A 21,763-nucleotide genomic window follows, 5' to 3' on the forward strand; every position below is an offset into this window, starting at 1 on the left:
CCTTGTTGATGAGGTATGCCCCTCCTTCCCCTAGCAGTTTCCCTCAACTGCCAATCCCACACCCCCTTCCCTGACAGTTTCACATTACTGCCAAACACTTTCTTATAGTATTACAATTGTTCAAGGTCCACTTATGAGTGAAAACATATGGTACCATGTTCTTTGTTTCTGTGATAGATCACTGAGTATGATCGACTCTAAATCCATCCAAGTTGCTGCAAAGTCCATATATTTGTCCTTCTTTATGGCTGCATAATATTCCATTGTGTATATTTGCCACATTTTTTAAATCCAGCCCAGCTTCAATGGGCAGCATGGTTGGTTCCATGTTTTTGCTATTGTGAACAGAGCTGCATTTTAAATGTTGACGGCATACCACATGCAGTTTTCTTTTTATTTCTGCTTTATTTCCAAAGGATTATTTTTTCCTTTTAAACAGTAATTTTTCTTCTAACTTCAAAGTGTCTCAAAGTAATGAAAATCTGCAGCTGGGCTCGGTGGCTCAGCCTGTAATCCCATGCCTTTGGGAGGCTGAGGTGAGCAGATTGCCTGAGCCCGCGGGTTCGAGACCCGCCTGGGCAGCAAGACCTCATCTCTACAATAAATCAAAAAATCAGCCGGTCGTGGTAGCACATGCCTGTAATTCCAGCTACTCGGAAGGCTGAGGCGGAAGGATCGCCGGAGCCCAGCAGGTCGAGGCTGTGGTGGCTGGGAGCGGCCACTGCACTCCAGTCTGGGCGACAGAGTGAGACTCCAACTCTAAAAAAAAAAAAAAGAAAATCTGACATGAGAGACAAGAGGCACCCACTCACCCTAATGTACAGGTAGCCAATCATTATAATCGTACACTTAACCCAAACTATCCTTTTCAAAATGGTTTTCACAGGAAGTAGAATTGTCTTTTAATTCTTTTCCGGTATCTATTTTCTGCCCACTTCTTATTTTCTGTGCTGAGGATCCAGGATCATAGGCAGGAGAAGCATTTGAGGTCTGGAATCTCAGTGGTCAAGTCTATAACTGAAAAAAAAAGTCTCATGTATTTTATCTTTCCTGGTAATTTTTAGGAGGTGGCCATAATATTTCATAATCAGTTGGAAACAGAACCTTGGATATGGATGAGGACAATGCCAGGAAGAAGTTTTGCTAACACAGCATTGTAGAAACAGGATGGTCAGAATAACAATAACAATTATCTGAGCCTGGAGAGAGCAGGGCTCAGGCTCTGGCCGAACTTCTCACTGTAAAGCTTCCAAAGGAGTAGACGCTTACTCCCTTGTGCTTCTCAAGTCTGGCACTGTCAGTCTCCCTCTCCCTCCAAGCAACTTTCAGTGTGGGAGCAGAGAGGAGCATTCCCAGATGGACTGTGTGCATTTCCCTTATCCCTGACTGTCTCCTTCTCTTGAAGTAATAGCTGGAATTATGGAAAAGAAAGTAGGACATGCCTTTTGCAGCAACACTGTCATATAATTTGATGTCAGAGGCCATGGCTTTGCCTCTTTTCCTGCCTTCCAACTCTTCCAGCCTGCCTGTCTGCCTCCTCCTCTGCACCCAGCACATCCATAATGTGACTTAGTGTGGGTAGATCTACTTATTAATGTTAGTATTAATTAGCACTGGAAATATTGACCAAGTATGAGAAGAATTGTCAGTATTAGAAAATTTAGAAGAATGAGGCATCTCTTCACTCGAAGCCAGGTTCATGTTTTGGTGAGGAGCATAAACAGGTATTTAACCCTGAGTCACCAGTACAAGAAGCAGTGAGTTATGCACTCTCACCGTAAATTTGCCACTTTTTGGCATCATATCTCTGTACCCCTGGTAAATAAGTGCATCAATCTTTAAAGCCCTGAACCACCATATGGCCTAGTAGTGCCAGGTAATCTCAGAAGTGAAGTGAATAATTCCCCATTTCCTCCCATAATATCTACCCTTCCTCCTTCCGCTTTTGCCAGCCTCTGGTTTCTGTCTCTTGCCCTTTCTAACCTGTTTGACTACCCATGTTTGTCCAACATAGTTTGAATGACAACATCGGTCATTGACTCCCTTGAACAGGGAGTTACTGTGGAAAAATGGGTGGTCTAGATTCTCCCACATGGCTGGAGCCTCCCTGACAGGGCCCAGTTTTCTCGGATGCTTTGAATAATATCTAATACTTACATGGTGAGTGCACCAGGTAGTACTGTCCACACAGACAAGGTAGGTGCTGTTTTCACCCACCACTTTACATGTGAGAAAATTGAAGCTCAGAGAGGTTATTCCTTGTGCATGTTTACATGGCTAGTAAGTACAGGAGCAACGACTTGAACCAAAGGAGCTTGTCTCCAGGGTCTGGGCTCATAACCCTTCAACTCCACTATCTTCAGTGATTCGCTGTGGTCATTGAGTATCACAAAGTCACAGATAGTGGAACAGAGCATTCGGGATGGAGTGTGCCCAGGTACATGTAAGCTGGAACTGCCTTTAATTCCTTTCACAGATCAAGCACTGTGGTAATAGAACAGTAGATGAGAAAGAGGTTGGAAGTATGTATAGGAAAAGAAAAAGTGTGGAAGAACAGCATGTTGGCAAGAGCAGACTGCAAATCCCATAATTATAGATTTTAACCATAATGAGTGAATTTGAACATTGAAAGCTGTCAACACTGCTTCTTTGAAACACGATGCTCAGGCAGAGAATGGGAAGAAGAAGTGACAGTATTCTCAGAACTGAAATGGTGAGACGTGATATTGGAGTGAAGGACAAAGCTCATGAAAGGATCCTGAGGGACACAGGCCACTTTATTCAGCTATCCGAGGGCAGCAGCACGTCGATGGGTTCCTTAGCCTGCTTACTCAGTTTGGGCTTGATGAAATTCATCTTGGGTGCCTCTCCCACTGGGTTTGTTTTTACTGAAATAAAATCTCTGGCACATGATTACGGAAAAAACTCTAGTTTCGTCACATGCTGTGCACTATTTTCTACAGTTGAGAATGTTGAGTGCTTTGGAAATAATACATCTGTCTCCACACTTTCCTGCTCTCCACCAGGTTCTCGGAACGCCAAATGAGGACACATGGCCTGGAGTCCACTCTTTACCACACTTCAAGCCAGGTACGTCTCCTTAACTATCAGCGACTAGGTGCTTCCTCCATGCAAAAGGTGACTATGTAGGTTTTCCCTTTACTACCCTGAAAAATTCCAGTTACTTTTGCCATTGTGTGCTTTATCTCTTTAGCAAAGTTGTTCTTTTATTTTCACAAGTCATTGGTCTCTGAAGGTAGAGTTAGTGATGTCCTTCATGAGGATGGTCATCACACATACTTTGATCCAACTGGCCGATCTTGCAATAACCATTCATTACGTCATCAGTTAGGTGAAACAGGCCAATAGAGACAATCCGCCACAAGTATAAAAACAAAATTTAAAGCGTGGTCCTACACTGTTTCTTTGTTACTTCTTGTAGCAATACTTGGAAACGTATTCAATTATAAAATGAAAGAATCACATTTTGTTTTTTGAGTTTAAACATAAAATGTTCAGAATGTCCTATTGTACCGCATTCAGTATATTTTAATGTAAAATATTTAAACCTCCACACTGAAAGATATGAGAGAAAATGTGGAACTTTTAAAATAAGTTGTTTTTCAAATGCTGGACACTGGGCACTACGTCCACTACCAGGCAGAGAGGGCTCGCTAGACAGTCAGTCCTCACCTGCATGCGATACAGATATGTAGCAAATCCTCACACAGACCCCACAACAACAGCATGCTAAGATAAACAAGCAAACTTTAGCCAACTCTGAGAGGAATCAAAGACCCTAAGAAGGGGATAGGAGATATCGTTTTATTTGTTGTTCAGAAATGTCTCTCTAATAAAATAAGAGGAGAAAATAGATTACAAGTATAAATTTTATAAAGGAAAGATTCTCAACTACTAAATATAATCAAGAGAATATTGGAACAGAAGATAATGAAGAACCTGTACATCAAGCTTAGTGGAACAAAGTAGAAAGCTCAGTAACAGGTTCAGTTATATGTAATCATTCAGTAGATACTATCTGTAAGCCATTCCTTTTTCACTTACCAGTAGGTGGCAGTTGTGAAACTTTCAGTTTTAATAATTAACAGGAGGTCGGGCTCAGTGGCTTAGTCTGTAATTCCAGCATTTTGGGAGGCCGAGGTGAATGGATTGCCTGAGCTCCGCGGGTTCAAGACCAGCCTAGGCAACTTGACAAGAACTTGTCTCTACAATCAATCAATAAAAAATTGGCTGCGAGTGGTAGCACGCGCCTGTAGTTCTGACTCCTTGGAAGGCTGAGGCAGAAGGATCTCTGGAGCCCAGCAGGTCAACACTGGGGTGGCCGTGAGTGTGCCACTGCACTCCAGCCTGGGCAATGAAGTGAGACTCTAACTCCAATAATAATAATAATAATAATAATTAACAGGAGACTTTTTTTTTTTTTTTTTTTACAGATTTAGGGTTAGGTACATAAGTGGTCATGGTGCAGGTAAAATGTGGGCCTCCCTTTGGTCCCCACTTCACCTGGTTTGAAGTTGGATAATATGCATAAGGGTACCCAATCTCAAAACAGGAGACTTTCAAACATGGTCTGTGTAATTTTTCTATGAGGAATGAAAGACTTGGAATTGAGAATGTAATAAAATCAGTGGAATGAGTTATTGTAAAATGATTCTCTTGTTTGTTTTTTCTTTTCTCGGTTACAAAACCTAGTTTGTAAAATGCAGACCCAACATAAAATTACTGAAAGGGATTTTAAGGAAGGCCTAATAGTCCATTCTCCTATGAGGGAAAAGAGCTATGAATAGTTACTGTTTAGAAGAGCCAAGTATATTCTTTTCATTTTCTTCCTCTCTTGTGGGGGACCATTAGGAATAAATACTAAATCCCAAGGAACGGCTGAGCTGAGAAACTATTTTTATTCTTAATATTTTTCTTCTTAAAGTGTACGGTGTGCTGAGAATTCTTTTATCTTCTTCAACTGCCCTAAAGAGTCTTTGTACTTTTTACTGAAAATTCTAAATGACTTATATGTTCTGAAAGACTTAGAAACTTAACAAATTAAATGGACATTTTCTTTTTCTTTTCTTATTTTTTTTTTTACTAAGTGAGAAGCATCCTCTAACTGTTCCGCTTGCTTCTCATAGTCTAGTGAAGAATACAGTTCACCATGAATGACTCAGCTATAAGCTCTTAAGGAAGACTAGCTTCCTCATGTCAGGGTCTAAATTTTTAAGTCCTAGGGAAATAAAACAAGGAAATTCGAAAATATTTGAAATGAGTAAAGTTAGATGCAGAAAGGAACAATGGAGACAGTAATTTGCCCTGTTAAGTTTCTGGACCAGAGACCATAAAATGTTTTGTTTATTTTAACGTGAATAGAATTTATTTTCATCAACAACAAACAAAAGCATTTATCAAATATATTCTGGAAAGTACTATGGTGTGATGCAAATTAAGCTGACAAATTGTTTACTTCATGAGACCGGGGACTATTCATAGTACATATGTGGCATTCAATAAATGTTTGTTGCTCTTAATTGTACTGGATGTTTAGAACGGCATTATGGCCATGACTCTTCTAGTAGGCCCCTATAAAGTACAAAGTATATGTTTAAATTATTAGTATTATGTGTCAGCGCTACCAGAGACACATGCTACACAGAAAGCGCGGGGGTGTAGACAATGCAAGGCTGGGCACTGAGGAGGGTTGACTTCAGGCAAAGAGCGCAGGGCTGTTGACCTGAGCAGATGTGTGTGATGAACAGACACATCATGAGCTTGCCGAAAGGGAGACACAGTGCTAGAGTGAGGCAAAGGAACCGAATCTGTGAGTACTTCCTTGCAGCACTCAGCCGGACCTTCCAGGGAGTACTAGTCCCAGACCTCAAAGACCCCACCCTCCAGGGGAAGAAAGCATACAGTCCCAAAGAGGAAAACACCAGTGCTGGCGTCCACCCTCCCACCTCGACGTTCCACCTCTTTGTTCCACCCCAAAGAATGTCCTAGAAAGTCTAAGGGGAAAAGAACGTCTGAACCATGAGGACAGACTTTACTTAATTTTTCCATAGATAATAAATTTAAGCGATTCAAAAAGTCAGACAGCATGAAAGGGAGCACAGTACAAAGCCATCATCCCCCCTGCTCCCAACTGCCCACTTCTCCAGAACCACTGATCCCACCACAGGCCCTCACAGATTTGTTGCTTAGACTTTTTTAATTTCTAGAAATGTAAGAAATGATGAATATGTGTTTTTGTTTTTCTCGTATTAAACACAATTCTGCATCTTTTCTTTTAGTAGTATGCCCTGCCAGTCTTCTTGTGTCAGTGCATACAGGAAACCAACATGACTTCCCTCTCATCTCTCAGAGCTGCACTGGTTTCTACTGTGTGCATTGAACCTGTTCACTCGGTGTGGACATTGGGGTTGTTGTCAGTGCTTTGCTGTTATAAATATTAATGCAGTGAAGAACCTTGTACATCCATGTGCAAATTCATGTATGAAAGTATATCTGAAGGAAGAATTAGAAGAAATAGGGTAAAAAGTTGACAGGATAGGCAGTTATGATTTTGAACACTTCCATCAAACTGTTGTCCAAGGGTGGCCCTGTTGTCTCTGTTACCAGCAATACAAATGAATGCTTCTTCCCTCAGCCTCTTCTCCATTCTACAGAGTATGGCCAAACTTTTGGATTTTGCCAATCAGCTAGGTGACAAAGGGAATTTCAAAATAATTTTAATCTGCATGTTTCTTTTTAGGATGAGCATCAGCTCATGTTTCAGAATCATTTGCATTTCTTTTTCTGTGAACTGTTTATATCTCTTGCCCAATTTACAGTTATGTGTCATGTTCTTGTCAATTTCTAGGAATTCTTTATATTATAAAGAAATTACCCCTTTGTCCATGAAAATCTTTTGCATCTCTGAGATTTTAGAAAATAATCCTTTCTATTATTATTTTATTTATTTATTTATTTTGAGTAGGAGTCTCACTCTGTTGCACAGGCTGGAGTGCAGTGGCACACTCTGGGCCACCACAGCCTCCACCTGCTGGGCTCTAGTGATCCTTCCACCTCAGCCTTCCAAGGAGCTGGAACTACAGGCATATACTACCACACCCGGCTGATATTTTTTTTGATTTATCGTAGAGACAAGGTCTTGCCAAGTTGCCCAGGCTGAACTCGACCCCCTGGACTCAGGCAATCTTCTCGCCTCCACCTCCCAAAGTGCTGGGATTATAGGCATGAGCCACTGCGCCTGGCTAATCCTTTCTAAATTTTAAGTAGTTTTGAAAATAATCCTCACTCTCATGTCTTCCTTGACTTGTCAAATGCAATAAATTGTGCCTCAGTAAAAAAAAAAAAAAAAAAAAAGCTGATGATGTTTTTAGAATAGTGCAGTCATGATTTTTCTTTTTTTTTTAGTTGGAGTCTCACTCTGTTGCCCAGGCTGGAGTACAGTGGCACACTGATGGCCACCCCAGCGTTGACCTACTGGGCTCCAGTGATCCTTCCACCTCAGCCTTCCAAGTAGCCAGAACTACAGGCATGTGCTACCCTACCCAGCTAATTTTTTATTTATTGTAGAGATGAGGTCTTGCCAAGTTGCCCAGGCTGGTCTCAAATCCACTAGCTCAGGCAATCCCTCACCTCACTCTCCCAAAGTGCTGGGATTACAGGCTGAGCCACCGATCCCGGCCCAGTCATGATTTTTAAAAGACCAATTGCTGTTATAGATACATGTATATCTATGTATTTGTGTAAGGAAACCAGTTTGGGTTTTTAGATAGACTACTTTTTGGTTATGATTTAGATCATGCATAAAACTAGAAAGCTGAGTTTCTTGGTTTTAACATATTCTAACCAAATTGCCTAGTAGTTTTTTTAAAAATTAACTTATTTTTATAGTTCTTATAGTTAAGTTTTATAGGATAAGTTAAATTTATTTATTTGACAATATTTATTGAGCACCACTTTTACTTCAAGGGACTGGGTGTGTTGCATTGAACACACAGCTTTAAATAGAGTAAGCAAGGAAGACCTCCCTGAAAAGATGATATTTAACTGGTGAACACAAGAATGAGCCATTGAAGATATGTGAGGGAAAAACTCTTCAGACAAAGAGAGCAATAAGCACAAATGTCCTGGATGGGAAGGAAAGGGGAGCTGAAAAGGAAGTCACAGGCCACAGGGCTGGACCAGGTCACGTGGGGTCTCTAGGGATACTGTGAGTCCCTCACCTTTGATCTGAGCAAGATGGAAATCTCTAGAAGATTCTAAATGAGTCAGTTTATGAACTGGCTTATGTTTCAGCAAGACCACCCTGGTTATTGTACTGAAAAGTAGGGGCCAGAGCAGAGCAGGCAGACCTGTTAAGAGGCTATCACAAGCTTGGGCAGCATAGGGAGACCCCGTCTCTAAAAACACACACACACACACACACACACCTCATCAACAAGGGTACCTGCATAATGAATATTTGTGTACCTAACCCTGAATTGTACCCCACACCTTTAAAATAAAAATTAAAAATATTTTTTTAAAAATTTAGCCGGGTGTGGTGGTGTGTACTTGTAGTCCCAGCTACTGGCCTGGGAAACAGAGTAAGATCCTGTCTCCAAAAAAAAAAAAAAAAAAAAAAAAGAGGCTATGACAAGAGTCCAGGGGAACAACAATGAAGAGTACAGGAATGAAATGACCTTTCCAGCTCCTCTAACTTATCTCAGAACTTAACATGGCTTTCCTTAAAAAGCACAGCAAAACTGGAGGAACATTTTAAAAACAATTATTGAGACAGTAAAAGAACAGTTAGAGAAAAGCTGAGTTTTATTCTTTGTATTTAGCCTGTATATAGCCCCTTCTGCACTTACATTTATGCTAACACAAAACTTCGTCAGCTTATTTCCATAGCAACCAGGCAACAATCACAGGTCATGATTGCATTATATATGATAGTGTGTGCGTTACGTGTAGCAGGTAGTCTAACCTTAGAAACTGCTATTTTTCCATCGTTTACTTCTGTTTAACATTTATCTTAAGGTAAGTGGGGAGGAGGGTGGACCCTGCTTGGGAGAGCGAGGACCTGCGGGGTCCTGCGATCGCGTCCCAAGGCTGCCCGCCGCCCCAAATGTCTGGCGCTTTGTGCATGTGCTTTGGGCCCGGAGCGCAGGTGGCACAGAGAAGAAAGATGGATGACACGGGGACCCGCGTCCTTGTGGCAGCCCGCACCAGCAAGTGAAGGTTTTGGAGCAGGATTTCAGGTGGCCTCCCCGCAGAGGCTTCTCACCGCGTCCAGGGCTACCGTTGCTTCCAACAGGTGAACCTTTCTTAAGCTGAAACAGTATCTGAATGACGGCATACCTTTGGAGAGAGTCACACACATTTTATGCAGTATCGGCTACAAAGTCCAAGGTTGTCCAGATTTAAGAAGCAGGAATGTCGGAAACAAATTTCAAAGTTTGGAATAGACTTATTTTGTGGCATCTCTTAAAGGAAGACGTAAGGAGATCAGTATTTTCTGAGAAACAGTCCCACCACCAAGGCAGGTGGCTTCCACCTTGGAAACATTACCTTCTCTTGACTCTACCTTATCTCCCCAAGTCACCTTAGAATGTCACAGCTTTTGCCTGAGAGACCGTTGCAACTTACCAAATAAACAACCAATGATTTAAAGCAAAAAAAAAAAAAAGTTGGAAGTGGGTTTGTTTCTTCTTTGGACCCAATGCCCTTCTGTTTCTTTTCTCCTACCCTCAAGGTTCTGTGTTTTATGGTTTATTAACAGTAGCACTCCCCCCCCCACTTCTTTCTCTTGTCAGATATAGCGTGTCTCCTTTTATCACTATTGTGAGGATGCTTGCTGTGGGACAGCCTCAGATGTGAGATGTTATACTGTGGTGGGCTCAGTACTTCAGTAATGCACCTGTGATGAGATTTATCTGGCCAAACCCCATTCTCTAACACAAAGAAGAGTCCACTGTAAAAATAAGGCCTGTTTCTTTTCGCTGGTTTTATTGTTACTCGTTAGTGGAGGCCTTTGCATGGTGCTCTTTGCCTTAATTTCTTTCTGGGATAATAAGAGGCTTACCTGTGTGACTCCTAGGATCACTTTTTCCTGTCTGCTTTACCTCGGCCACATGCCATCAACAGGCAACACGGCCTATGTGCCTCTGGTAAAGTGATGGCCTTTTTGTTGTTGTTGTTGTTGTAAGAGAAACGTAGCCTTTTCCTAAAATGCAACTTGTATACATATTCAAGGGTTGTTTGAGCTTTGTAGATTTGTAGTAACCCTAGGTCAAGGCAGAATACACACAGACATTTGAGTTTCTCCAGACTGGTAGAATCAGGGTTACTGCCAGAGAATTCAGTGAAGCTTTTGGGATTTCCTCCTGCCAAGGAGCACCCCAGGGCTGTTTGAGCTGGGAGAGTGAGTGGTGTTTGGTTGTGCCATGACTATCTAAGCAAAATGAATGTTTGAGCTGGGAGAAGCCCAGGAATCGTCTGGCTCTCTTCTTGTGCTCTTAGGAACCTGAGGTCCAGAGATGTTGAAGAACTTCCCAAAGTCAGTGGCAATGGGAGGAATAGATTCCAAGCCTCCCTGAGTCTTAGATGAGTGATTTTTTTTTCCATCCTACATCATGCTTTTTTATTCTACTGATTGTGTACCGTAATTTCTCATGGGACTTCTAAAAACAGTTTACTGACAATCGGTCTATTTAAAATAATCAGGAAAATAAAGAGGATCTGATATTTCTATTTGGTAAACTATGTACACAAAACAACAAATAACACTTTGTGTAACATGGTTTGGCACTGAGATGACACATAGACTCCATATATGGTACTTTTATTCATCTCTGAAGTGTTTCCAGCAAAAGGGACATTCAGTAGCTATTTAACGATAGATTACCTTTTAAGAGCTCAAAAAGGAAAACACTGTAAAGTTCAGGAAGGAAAAAAATGGTGCTAGACCAGAAGCAATGAAAAGGAATGAAATTTAGAAAAAAATAATTATATTTTCCATAATCAAACAAGAGAACAGAACATTTCTAAAGTGATTATATTATTCCTAAGGGAACGTTATCCAATACAAGAGGCTGGTTGATTAAGAAAGCTGATGAAAATGGTCATCTCCCAGTGAATGAAGTAAGGCAAAATAAAGGGTTCACCATTAGAGGCAATTGGAGAATGGTGTTTTTTGTTTTTTGTTTTTAAACATACTGAACCCCAAACTAAACCTACGAGCACAATGACCTCAAAGGCACCATTTAATTATGGACTTAGATGGACTAAGGCTTTGTGATTTTTTGATGAGGTGAAAAACTCCTTAAGTCCTACCTATTCTCTGGCCTTACTGGGGCCCTCAATCCAAATAAATCCAGACTTTTTAGTGCCACAAAGAAGAAGTAAATTATTTCAGAAATAGAATACAATGGTGATATTGCCTTACATGTTAAATTCTATTTCATTATCTACAAGACTTTTTAACATATCTCATTTGATGTTTAGAATAAATTTGTTTGAATAATATTTTTATCCTAATATTGTGATCCCATTTAGAGACAGAGAAACTGGGAAACGGAGGCTCAGAGAAATTGCGTGGCTTGCTCAAAGTCTCATCCATCCAGTCTGCAGCAGAGCCAAAACTCAGACCCAGGGCTTCCAGTCCTAAGGCTGATATTCTCATGGGTGCCTGTGCTCTCTTGAACAGAGCCTCGTTGCCTGCAAACCAAGACCTGTGTGGGAGGATTGCCAGACTTGTCTCAGCTCTGCCTTGTGACACCTTGGAAAACATCTTTATGTTTTTGTAGACAGCAGAACCCACCTGTGTCTACTGAGTGTGGGCATATTCTCAAACCCTCTAAACCTGGACCTCCACTACATTGTCAACTCCAGCATGTCCTCTGCAGGGGTTTGGTCTCTGAAGCGTAGTCCTTGGTACATATTATGGAAACTGCCTGCTTTCATCACTTGCAGACCTGAGGATGTTTGACTCCTTAGTCACACTCTTGTCTCTTTCCAAGGTGATAGAAAAGCTGTGGAAGCAGCAGAAATTGTTGTTGGGGTGGGATATTCTGTGTGGGAAGACTAGAGGGGATTGTATCTTCATACCACAGTGTTGCCCTGTGCAGACCACAGTTGTGGCATGCAGAGATAGCTTCCATATCTTCTAGAAGAATTATGCCTGTTCCATCTAGCCCACAAACTTCCTTTGGAAATTAAATGGCATAACCTATTTTTACATTCACTTCAATATTTATTATTTGTGCATATGCTACCTATTTTTAGAAAGATTGCAGCTAGCTGATATAATTGATATAAATGTGCTTTTAAACTGTTCAGGGCATATAGATACCCAATAGTATTTTTATTGCTTGCACCATGCCCTTTGTCCGGTATTTCCTTTTTTACATGGTCTTTATACTTTTCCTCAGAGATGTCTTTTAAAAAATTGATTGATAGCAACTATAATGATCATGGGTTAGGTCGAAGTGCATAGGGTGTAACTATTTGATGGTTGCAAAAATGGACTTTAGGCTGGGTGCAGTAGCTCACGCCTATAATCCCAGCACTTTGGGAGGCTGAGGCAGGTGGGATTGCTTGCACCCAGGAGCGTGAGACTAACCTAGATAATATAGTGAGACCTTGTCTCTGTAAACAGAATTAGTCAGGGTGAGTGGCAGGTGCCTGTAGTCCCAGCTACTTGGGAGGCTGAGGCAGAAGGATCACCTGAGGCCAGGAGATTGAGACCACAGTGAGCTGCGATTGTGCCACTGCTCTCTAGCCTGGGTGACAGAGTGAGACCCTGACTTAAAAATAATAATAATAAATAAAATGGACTTGAAAAATTTTAATGCAAATACCTGGATTTTATCTCAGATTCTGTTGCTCTGTGGGTCTGCTCAACACGAGGTTTAGGACATTTAGAACTCTCTCCACCCACCATCAACCATCCCCTGTGTGTCATCTTTGCCGCCTTCCTCCCATAAATAGATGCTACTTTCATCACATAATGAAAAAGCCAGTTAATGACTAAGCTCATAAACTATTTGAACCTTATAGAGCAGAGGAAGTAAGATATGTAAACATGACAGGAAGGGCAAACTGTCCATATTTTCTGGTTGAGGCGGTCCCGCTGAGAGTTCGTGGGAGGGTACTAGAGAGTGAGCACTGAAGTTGAGAGTCCATGTGTCAGTTAGCAGCAACTGCTTTCCACCTACTCAGTGCCCGGGTTCTTACTGGGTTCTTACTCAGAGCCTGGGTTCTTACTGGGTACTCACTAGGTCCCAGGCGGTATTGTAGATGCTGAAGACACCGTTGTGGACAAAGCAGATTAACCTTTTTCCTTTTGGAGTTTACATGCTAGAGAGGGCACCGCTGACAGACTAGTTACAAGTCACTGTGACTGGACAAGCGTGACACAGGAGGGGGCAAGAGACATCTCAGGGGACAGATCCTTGGAAGGCCTAGACGAGAGTTGGGATTTTATTTCAAGTGTGAGAAGAATCACTGGAGGGTTTTGAGCAGGAGGAGACATTGATGTTTTATGTTCTTAAAAGAACCTACTGGCTACAGAAAGTTATAGACAATATCAGAGTGGAGGGATGTTTCATCTCACTTGTGAACTTCTCCTGATAGGTCATTTCCGCCTGCAGCCCTGGGTTGAGATGTTTCTGTAAAGGCAAGTCCCGATTCAGAAGGAAATTATTCTCCCACCAGTTAGCAGTGATGCCACGGACACAAAGGATATTTTGCCCCATAGGTTCATAGCTAACATGAAATACAACATGGGATATGGTATGAAATAAGTCATAGATGAAGCTGATGATATACAATAAAAGTAAATAAGAAACAGCCAAAAACCTCAATAAGCACTCAAAAACATAAAATAACAACTCATTTTCTCTCCAATAGGCAGACATATGGAGGGAGATTTCCATGTGAATTTTAGAATCTGTACTGACTTTCCCCGTACTGGCCTTTTTCTGTGCTTGAATAATTTCCCATTTATTTTCACTAGAGGGCATCAGTAATAATGGAGACTTGCCAATAGTCTAGAAAAGGCCAGAAAAAATGTAATAAGATTAAGTTTTTAAGAGAAATGAAGTCCTGCAGACAGCAGACTTATTTTTAAAAATCCTAAATAAACTGATTTTATTGTTCCTACTCTCTGGAATTTTGTAGATTTCAGTTTGGGGGCTGTCTACAACCTCACACCACTAAAGTTGATGTGGAATGCCAACCACCAGGTTTCACATGATTTGGTTAAAGTTACACTGAAGAAAAGAATTACGCTTTTTAGTCTGAGAGTGGAGATCAAAATTAAATGAAGACGTGAACAGTTTGCATGGTACTGAAAGAATTTTCATCTCCTTCAAAATAGAACATTTGACTTAGTTGTTATATACCAATGGCATTACCATAAACTGGCTATGTTTAGTTTATGTTTTCTTAAGTTTGTAACTTGATGTTTTATATTTATCTTGCTCACAAATGAATGCCAGCAAGTGTATAACTAGAAATCTCTGCATTGTAAAAAGTCCTCCATAACTCCTCTCCCTGAACTTTTGGGTTCCTTTCCAAAACCTTTTTTTTTTTTTTTTTGAGTTGGAGTCTCATTCTGTCACCCAGACTGGAGTGCAGTGGCCGCTCTTGGCCACTGCAACCTCAACCTTCTGGGGCTCCGGCAATCCTTCCACCTCAGCCTTCCAAGTAGCTGGAACTACAGGTGCACGCTACCATGCCCGGCTAATTTTTTTGATTTATTGTAGAGTTGAGGTCTCACCAAGTTGCCCAGGCGGGTCTCGAATCTGCGGGATCAGGCAGTCCACTCACCTCAGCCTCCCAAAGCTCAGGATTACAGGCTGAGCCACCGAGCCCAGCTCCAAAAACTTTTTAAAAGTGAAGATCTTAGGAAAAAGATGAGGGGATTGGAAGTTTGCATCTAAAACAAGAAAACTTGATCCCTATGTTCAAGTTGGTTCTTGACTACAGTACCTAGAGTAGGACACTGCATTTTTAGGGGAAAAATGGAACTTCACAAGGCTAAAGTCTCACACAGCTGTTGGACTTGAACAGTGGTTCCACACTACTGTGAGAGATTTGTGACTAAGTGGTTGAATCAAGGAGAGGAGGAAAGATTTTGCCTCTTCAGTCCCTGGAAACATTGGAAACACAGAGAACAGCATGGTTGGTGTTCAGTAATCTTAGTATTCATATAAGTTTTTCAGTATTTGAAATCCTTAGAAACAAAATTCTGGCAAAAATGTTAAGTGCTGGCCAGGCTCGGTGACTCAGCCTGTAATCCCAACACTTTGTGAGGCCGAGGCGAGTGGATTGCCTGAGCCCGCAGGTTTGAGACCAGTCTGGGCAACTTGGTGAGACCTCGTCTCTACAATAAATCAAAAATTAGCTGGGCATGATAGTGCACGCCTGTAGTTCTGGCTACTTGGGAGGCTGAGGCGGAAGGATCACCAGAGCCCAGAAGGTCGACGCTGGGATAGCCGTGAGTGTGCCACTGCACTCCAGCCTGGGCCAGGGCAACGGAGTGAGACTCCAACTCAAAAGAAAAAATGTTAAGTGTTACTTGGTTGATGATGCCAGTTTTCATTATATAGCTTTTCATGAACAGAGCAGGCAGACAGGGCAAATGAATGAAGCTGAAACTCAGTGAGGAAAGCACTGTTCCATGGGGCATGGTAGTGCTGGGCCAGAACCTGGAGGTCGCAGTCAACTCTGCTGTGCTGAAAACAGCCACCCCAAAGCCAGTGTTGTGCACCAGTAAGCATTGTTAATCACTCATACCTCTATGGTGCGCTGATCACCCATGCCGGTCTTGGATGGGCCCTGTAGTTCTTGACTGCCAGCTGCAGGCTGGGTCCACGCATGTTCCATGCCTCTCATTCTTTTTGGAGTGGCAGCTGTGGAAGAATGCCCTTTTCACTAGAGTGAAAGGCAGGAACAAAAAAAGAGCAGCTCCTGTGCCACAGGCACATTTCAAACCTCTGTGTCTGTCATTACCACTAACATTCCACTCTTGAAAGTAGGAGGGAAGGAGGGAGTGATTATTTGCTGAGTAATAATCTAATCTCCCATAGTAGGACTTCTGACTTCTAGGCTTATAATGGAAATCAAATTCATTTTCTGCTGTTGTTTAAAAAAAAATCCCTTAAAAATCCCTTTAGGTCATTATCATAGGGCTTCGTCAAGACAAATACGTGGCTTTGGAATAATTAATATTCTGATGCAAGGATAAAATTTAAAAAAAAAAAACCTTTAGCTTCCATTTCTTTACTTCCCAAGAACTCAAGTCAGACCAATAGGATAATACACTGACTACTAATTAGTAGCTCTGTTGTAAGAACTGATGAAATTTCCTTCACATACACCTTCCTTCATGCAAAGTGCCTTTGTAGCAGACAGGCAATCATGTCGGCAATGAAGATTGTTTAAAAAGGACATAAGTACGTAAGTAAACAGATGCTTGTGTCTCTAGAGCCAGCTTTGTAAATCAAATTAATAATTTCTCAACTGTAAAGAAGGATAAGTGATATTCTCTCAGAATAGCAATCCTCACTCTCCCCTAGTTTGTTAGAATCACAGAATTACATATCAGGAGTTAGAAGAGCATCAATGTGTTTGTGGATTTTCCTCATTTAACTGTTGCCTCAAAAGGAGTAATTTGGCCAGGCACTGTGGTTCATGCCTGTAATCCCAGTTTTTCCGGAGGTGATGAGGATTGCTTGAACCCAGGAATTTGAGACAAGACCTTGTCTCTACAAGATACCAAAAAATTAGCTAGGCGTTGTAGTGCACACCTGCAGTCCCAGCTACTGGGGAGTTTGGGGTAGAAGATTGGCTGAGCCCAGGAGGTTAAGGCTGTGGTGAGCCAAGATCATGCCACTGCACTCTAGCGTGGATGACAGAATGACAGAGTGAGACTCTGACTCAAAACAAAGAAAGGAGTAATTTAGGATAACTTAAGCATTTATTCTCCCTACAGTAATACTACTTTCTAGACACCATATGTTGTGTGTGTGTGTGTGTGTATGTGTGTGTGTGCGTGTGTGTGATAACTGTAGAGGATGGCCAGTTTTTCAAGTATGTTACTATTAATAATAGTTATGGCAGAAGTTGTAATGGGTAACAGGCACTCTTATCAGCTCTAGAGATACATTTTCTTACTGTACAGTCACAGTAACTATATGAAGTAAGCACTGCTATTATCCCTATCTCTGATATGGGGAAACTGAGTCTTGGGAAGATTAAAATGAATATGTTTAAGGTTGCTAGAACTTGGAAGACATGTGTCTAGCATTTCCTATAAACAAGACAGATTTGTTCCCCAAGGCTTAAAAGGGAAGTATGTTACTGGCATACCTGGCTACAGGTGGAAAGCTAGTAGGGAGTGTTGAAAATCTTGTTTATGTGCATGGTTTTTATTGCTAGTCAAAGGAGTTTTGATCTGTGTGTCCTGCTCCTGGATTTCTGCATCATTGGGGTAAAACTCTCCCATTCGAGACACAGAGAGGTGTCATGGTATGGTGGCTAATTGTGTAGGTTCCAGATCCACACTGTCTAGGTTCAAATCCCAGCTCTGACACTTATGAGCTGGGCTGTGTAATGTGGACAAGTTCTCCTAAATGTAGCCTCTACCGTATACCATCATTAGGTGGATTAAAGTGAGCTCATATTTGCAAACCACATAGGGCACGAGAAGTGTTTGTTAAATGTCAAATAGGAGGCTTGGGTGTTCTAGCTCTTTGGTAATGGTGTACTGGGAGCAGAGTCGTAGAGTCTTGGTGCAGCCTCGGTCCCTTTAGCCTCAGCTTACTCATTTGTAAGTGAAGTGGCAGACCACCAGATTGCCTGGGTCCTGTTGGGCTCACAGACCCTCTAGAATGTGCTAACTCCCTTCCTGCTGTTCTTGTTTCCCCTTTGAAGAGTTTCAATGGGGTCTTCGGAGATGGGTGAGGATGCATGTAGAGTGAGACACAAAAATCTTTCTTCTACTTTCTTTTCTGGGAGCTGTAAATTTTTTCTTGTTTTTGACTAGTATGCTTTAGACTTTAATAAATGCCTGATTAAACTTTAGTTCTCTGGAGAAAAACATCTATGGAAAGAGAAGTGATTTATGACTTTTAGGTTGAGAAAGGTGTGGATAGTTTGAAGACCTCATTTGGGAATATGCACTCACTAACCTACACTTGTATGTACAGAAAAACAAATGCCATCACAAGTAAGAGTGTTTAATGAATAGAGTAGAGCATTTGTCTCTGGAAGGTGCTGAGATTACTCATTTAGAAGAGCACACTGATAATAACTGAAGGATGATTTTCTGTAGCCAGGGCTGACTAGTGTAACCACAGTCTCCTGCTTAAAGGACTGAGGGGCCAGACATTTTAAGGTCACTCTTCTGGGTGACAGCGACGGGGCAGTGCAGTTCTGTTCAGCATTGATGTGTGTCACATGCAAGCCTCTCACTGGTGATGCTGAGTCTGTGTCAAATCTGAGTCACTAAACATCTTAGGAATATCAATCATATTAAAGGTACAAAAATTGAATTGGACGAACATTCATATTGTTTCTAAAATGCCTGTCACCGTCACTCTCCTCTTTGAAGTTAAGATACTTAAAATCTCAAATTTTAGAACAAGTCTGGCCCTCTCTATTTTAGGTAAACGCTCTTCTATTGTACACAATTTTTGCTTACTTCTGTTCTGAGGACTTGAGATCCAGCTTTTAAAATATATTGATCAAATAGCAAATGAAATGTTCCTACTAGCTTGGTTTTCATAATAAATATAAAAAAGTAAAGTTTGCATCAAAATTCTTGTGGATATTTGTGAATATAGTTTTCTTCTCTTGAGGGTCCTTAGTTTTGGTTAACATGATTTATTGTAGGCTACGGTACGGCCTTGTATGTTTTCTGCCCTGCTATCTTCACAATGCCTGCTAAATAGTAGACATACAGTAAATATTTGTAAAATATGGATGAATGAATGAATACTATGCCTTCTATCCAAAAGGATTTGAGTATATTATCTGATACATAAACAAATAATTAGGGTAATGTTTGAAATGTAACCAGAGTGGTTTATTACCATGTTAATTGTTCACCACTGTAAAGGACTGAAACCTTTTTCCTCCACTGAAGAAATCTCCAGATTTCTTCAATACCTCTGCTACACCATGAGGTGACCTTCAGCATGGCCGCAGCTCTTTACTTATATTGTTACTACATTTTTACCAGCTCAGTGGTGGTAAATGTATTTGTTAAGGTGACAATCCTAAATTTAAATCATGAGTAGTTGGGCATTTGATTCAGAAGAGTTCATTCTAAAACACATCTAGCATGTCATATGGCATTTGGGCATACTCATTCTTATGTTGGTTTATAGGCTAATTCTTATTCCATGGTATTATTTATATGACATGACATCAAATCCATTTGCAAAAGATATACTAAAATTTGAGCCTTCTGTTCCCCTCTTTTTGTGTGCCCATCCCCACACCTCCCAAAAATGAAAGGAAAGTGTTAGCTGCAAATCTTAGTTCAGTCTTTCAAGTCCTTTGAGCATACTTGAGGTTTATTTATTGTTTGGTTGATTGGTTTAACTTTCTACTCATGCCTTGCTGTTATTGAAGTTAAAAACACAGCAGTATCTTGTAAAGTACAGAAACATTGGTGAGACGAGAATGAGGAAAATTAAAATTATTCTCCTGAAGTATATGGTGCATACTTATATGCAAATGAATAAAACCCAATTTAGGTTTTATCTTCATGTGAGTTAAAGTTTGCTTTTCTAGTGCCTCAAGACATTCCAGGCCTAGCTCTTTTAAGCCTGGAGACTTGACAATAGGCAGCACTGTTCTCCAGTTGTTTTCCCGCAGAAAGTCAATGAATTGCAACACATAGGTGGAGGCGTATGGCAGTTTGAAGGAAAACCTTTCCAACCTTCTGTTCCCAGCTCTTGTCGCTTAGCAAGTGACTTCTCTGCAAGCTCTCTTCCCTGGTCTCCCACTGTGCTGGGATCATCCTCTGCAATGTCCCTGCAATAAGAAGAGAAGGTGAAAATCAGCCTGCAGGTTCAAATTAATTGCACTTCTCAGTTATGCTGTGAGTTAGCCAATGCTTTAAATAATGACATTCTCAACTTCTAGTTTAAGGATAATTGGAAAGAGAAAGTTGACATTAAAGTAGTAAAAGTAAGCTTAACTGACGAACAGTGTAAAATGTTCATAAGCAACTACTCGAATAATCTGATCAAATTTTTCATAGGCAGTTGACTATTATTAAAGATACTTGTCAGCCGGGCTCTGTGGCTCAGCCTGTAATCCCGCACCTTTGGGAGGCTGAGGTGAGTGGATTGCCTGAGCCCGTGGGTTCGAGACCCGCCTGGGCAACTTGGTGAGACCTCATCTCTACAACAAATCAAAAATTAGGTGGGTGTGGTAGTGCGCGCCTGTAGTTCCAGCTACTTGGAAGGCTGAGGCGGAAGGATCACTGGAGCCCCAGCAGGTCGAGGCTGCGGTGGTCAGGAGCGGCCACTGCACTCCAGTCTGGGTGACAGAGTGAGACTCCAACTCAAAAAAAAAAAAAAAAAAAAAGATACTTGTTACCTATTTGAAGCATTAATTTCTTTTTTCTTTTTTCCCACAAAAAGTGCAAAAAGCATTTACTGGGAAAGTTGTGTTTTAAACAAATGGTTTTTTAAAAAACTGGATATCCATATGAAAAAGAATAAAGTTGAAGTCTTACCTTCCATCATACACTAAAATGAATTGAAATGAATCAGACTGAAGCACTAATTTCAATACCTTTTGTTTTCAGAACTTAAATGAATAATTGTGTTGCTTCCATTTTAGAACAGAAATGGTTTTTAAAATATTGACAACAGAAATGGTTTGTAAAATATAATTGTGTGCTTTAATTATAAATGTAATGCTCGATGCAGAAAATGTTAGAAATGGCTCCATTTGCAATTGTGTACTCTGGCAGTTAAGGTCTGAGAGACGTCGGATGCAGGTGACCAGTCTCTTTGTGTTTCCAGAGCTTGCGTTCGATGTTTGAGGTTATCCTGTCTTCATTTGGAAGAGAAGAGGGGCAGTTATTGGCTCTGTCCATGTTCACATTGTAGCATTTTCAGCCGGTGTCCGTAATGCTTTGTTGACATTGCTGTCCCACTGAACTGTAACCACGACTTACTCATTTTTGTGTGTCTACTGCCCAGGGCAGCACTTGGCACACAGGCATTTTCCCAGGCATTGTTTGCCAAAAGAATTAAGACTGTGTGAATATTGATGGGAGGTAAACCTGAGAAGGAGACTTTATTCTTATTTTTTTACTCTTATATATGCCATGTTTCACTATCAGTTTTGTCTCTTTTATGCACAGCTAAAATTGACATATTTCTAGAAAAAAATTCTATTAGCATATCCTGTCAAGCTCTAAATAGAGGCAGTTCTTAGAACTGATATTTATGTGTATCAGTTAAATTGTTAAATGGAAGATTGTATTAATTTTATCTGTGATGGAATTGCTGTTCATCCTGAAATCATAGCAAATTATTTAAATTGCTTTGTGGGGAGTACAAAGTTAAGCAAATCAAATTTGTTTTATGAGGACATTTGATTTAATTAATTTTAAAAATACCTCTTGCTTTCTTAATGCCAGACTTTAGATAATTAAAAAAATTAACTTTATACAAAGAAATATTCTTCCCTTTTCTCTTTTCCCTGTCAGTTAATCCTCAAACCTAGAATA

General features: G+C 40.8%; 1 protein-coding gene across 4 annotated transcripts in view; it reads left to right on the forward strand.

The window, feature by feature from the left end:
* The window catches only part of CDK14 (cyclin dependent kinase 14), a 503,831-nt gene that overhangs the window by 342,105 nt on the left and 139,963 nt on the right, over positions 1-21,763 (forward strand). For all 4 annotated transcript variants that reach the window (XM_021713156.1, XM_008059636.2, XM_021713157.1 and 1 more), the window contains one exon: positions 3,027-3,090. In XM_021713156.1, the coding sequence (XP_021568831.1) occupies positions 3,027-3,090 (64 nt within the window). The remainder of the gene's footprint in view (positions 1-3,026; positions 3,091-21,763) is intronic.

The sequence above is a fragment of the Carlito syrichta genome, unplaced genomic scaffold (assembly GCF_000164805.1).
Source record: "Carlito syrichta isolate Samal-C Ts95f unplaced genomic scaffold, Tarsius_syrichta-2.0.1 Scaffold304306, whole genome shotgun sequence".
Lineage (NCBI taxonomy): Eukaryota > Metazoa > Chordata > Mammalia > Primates > Tarsiidae > Carlito > Carlito syrichta.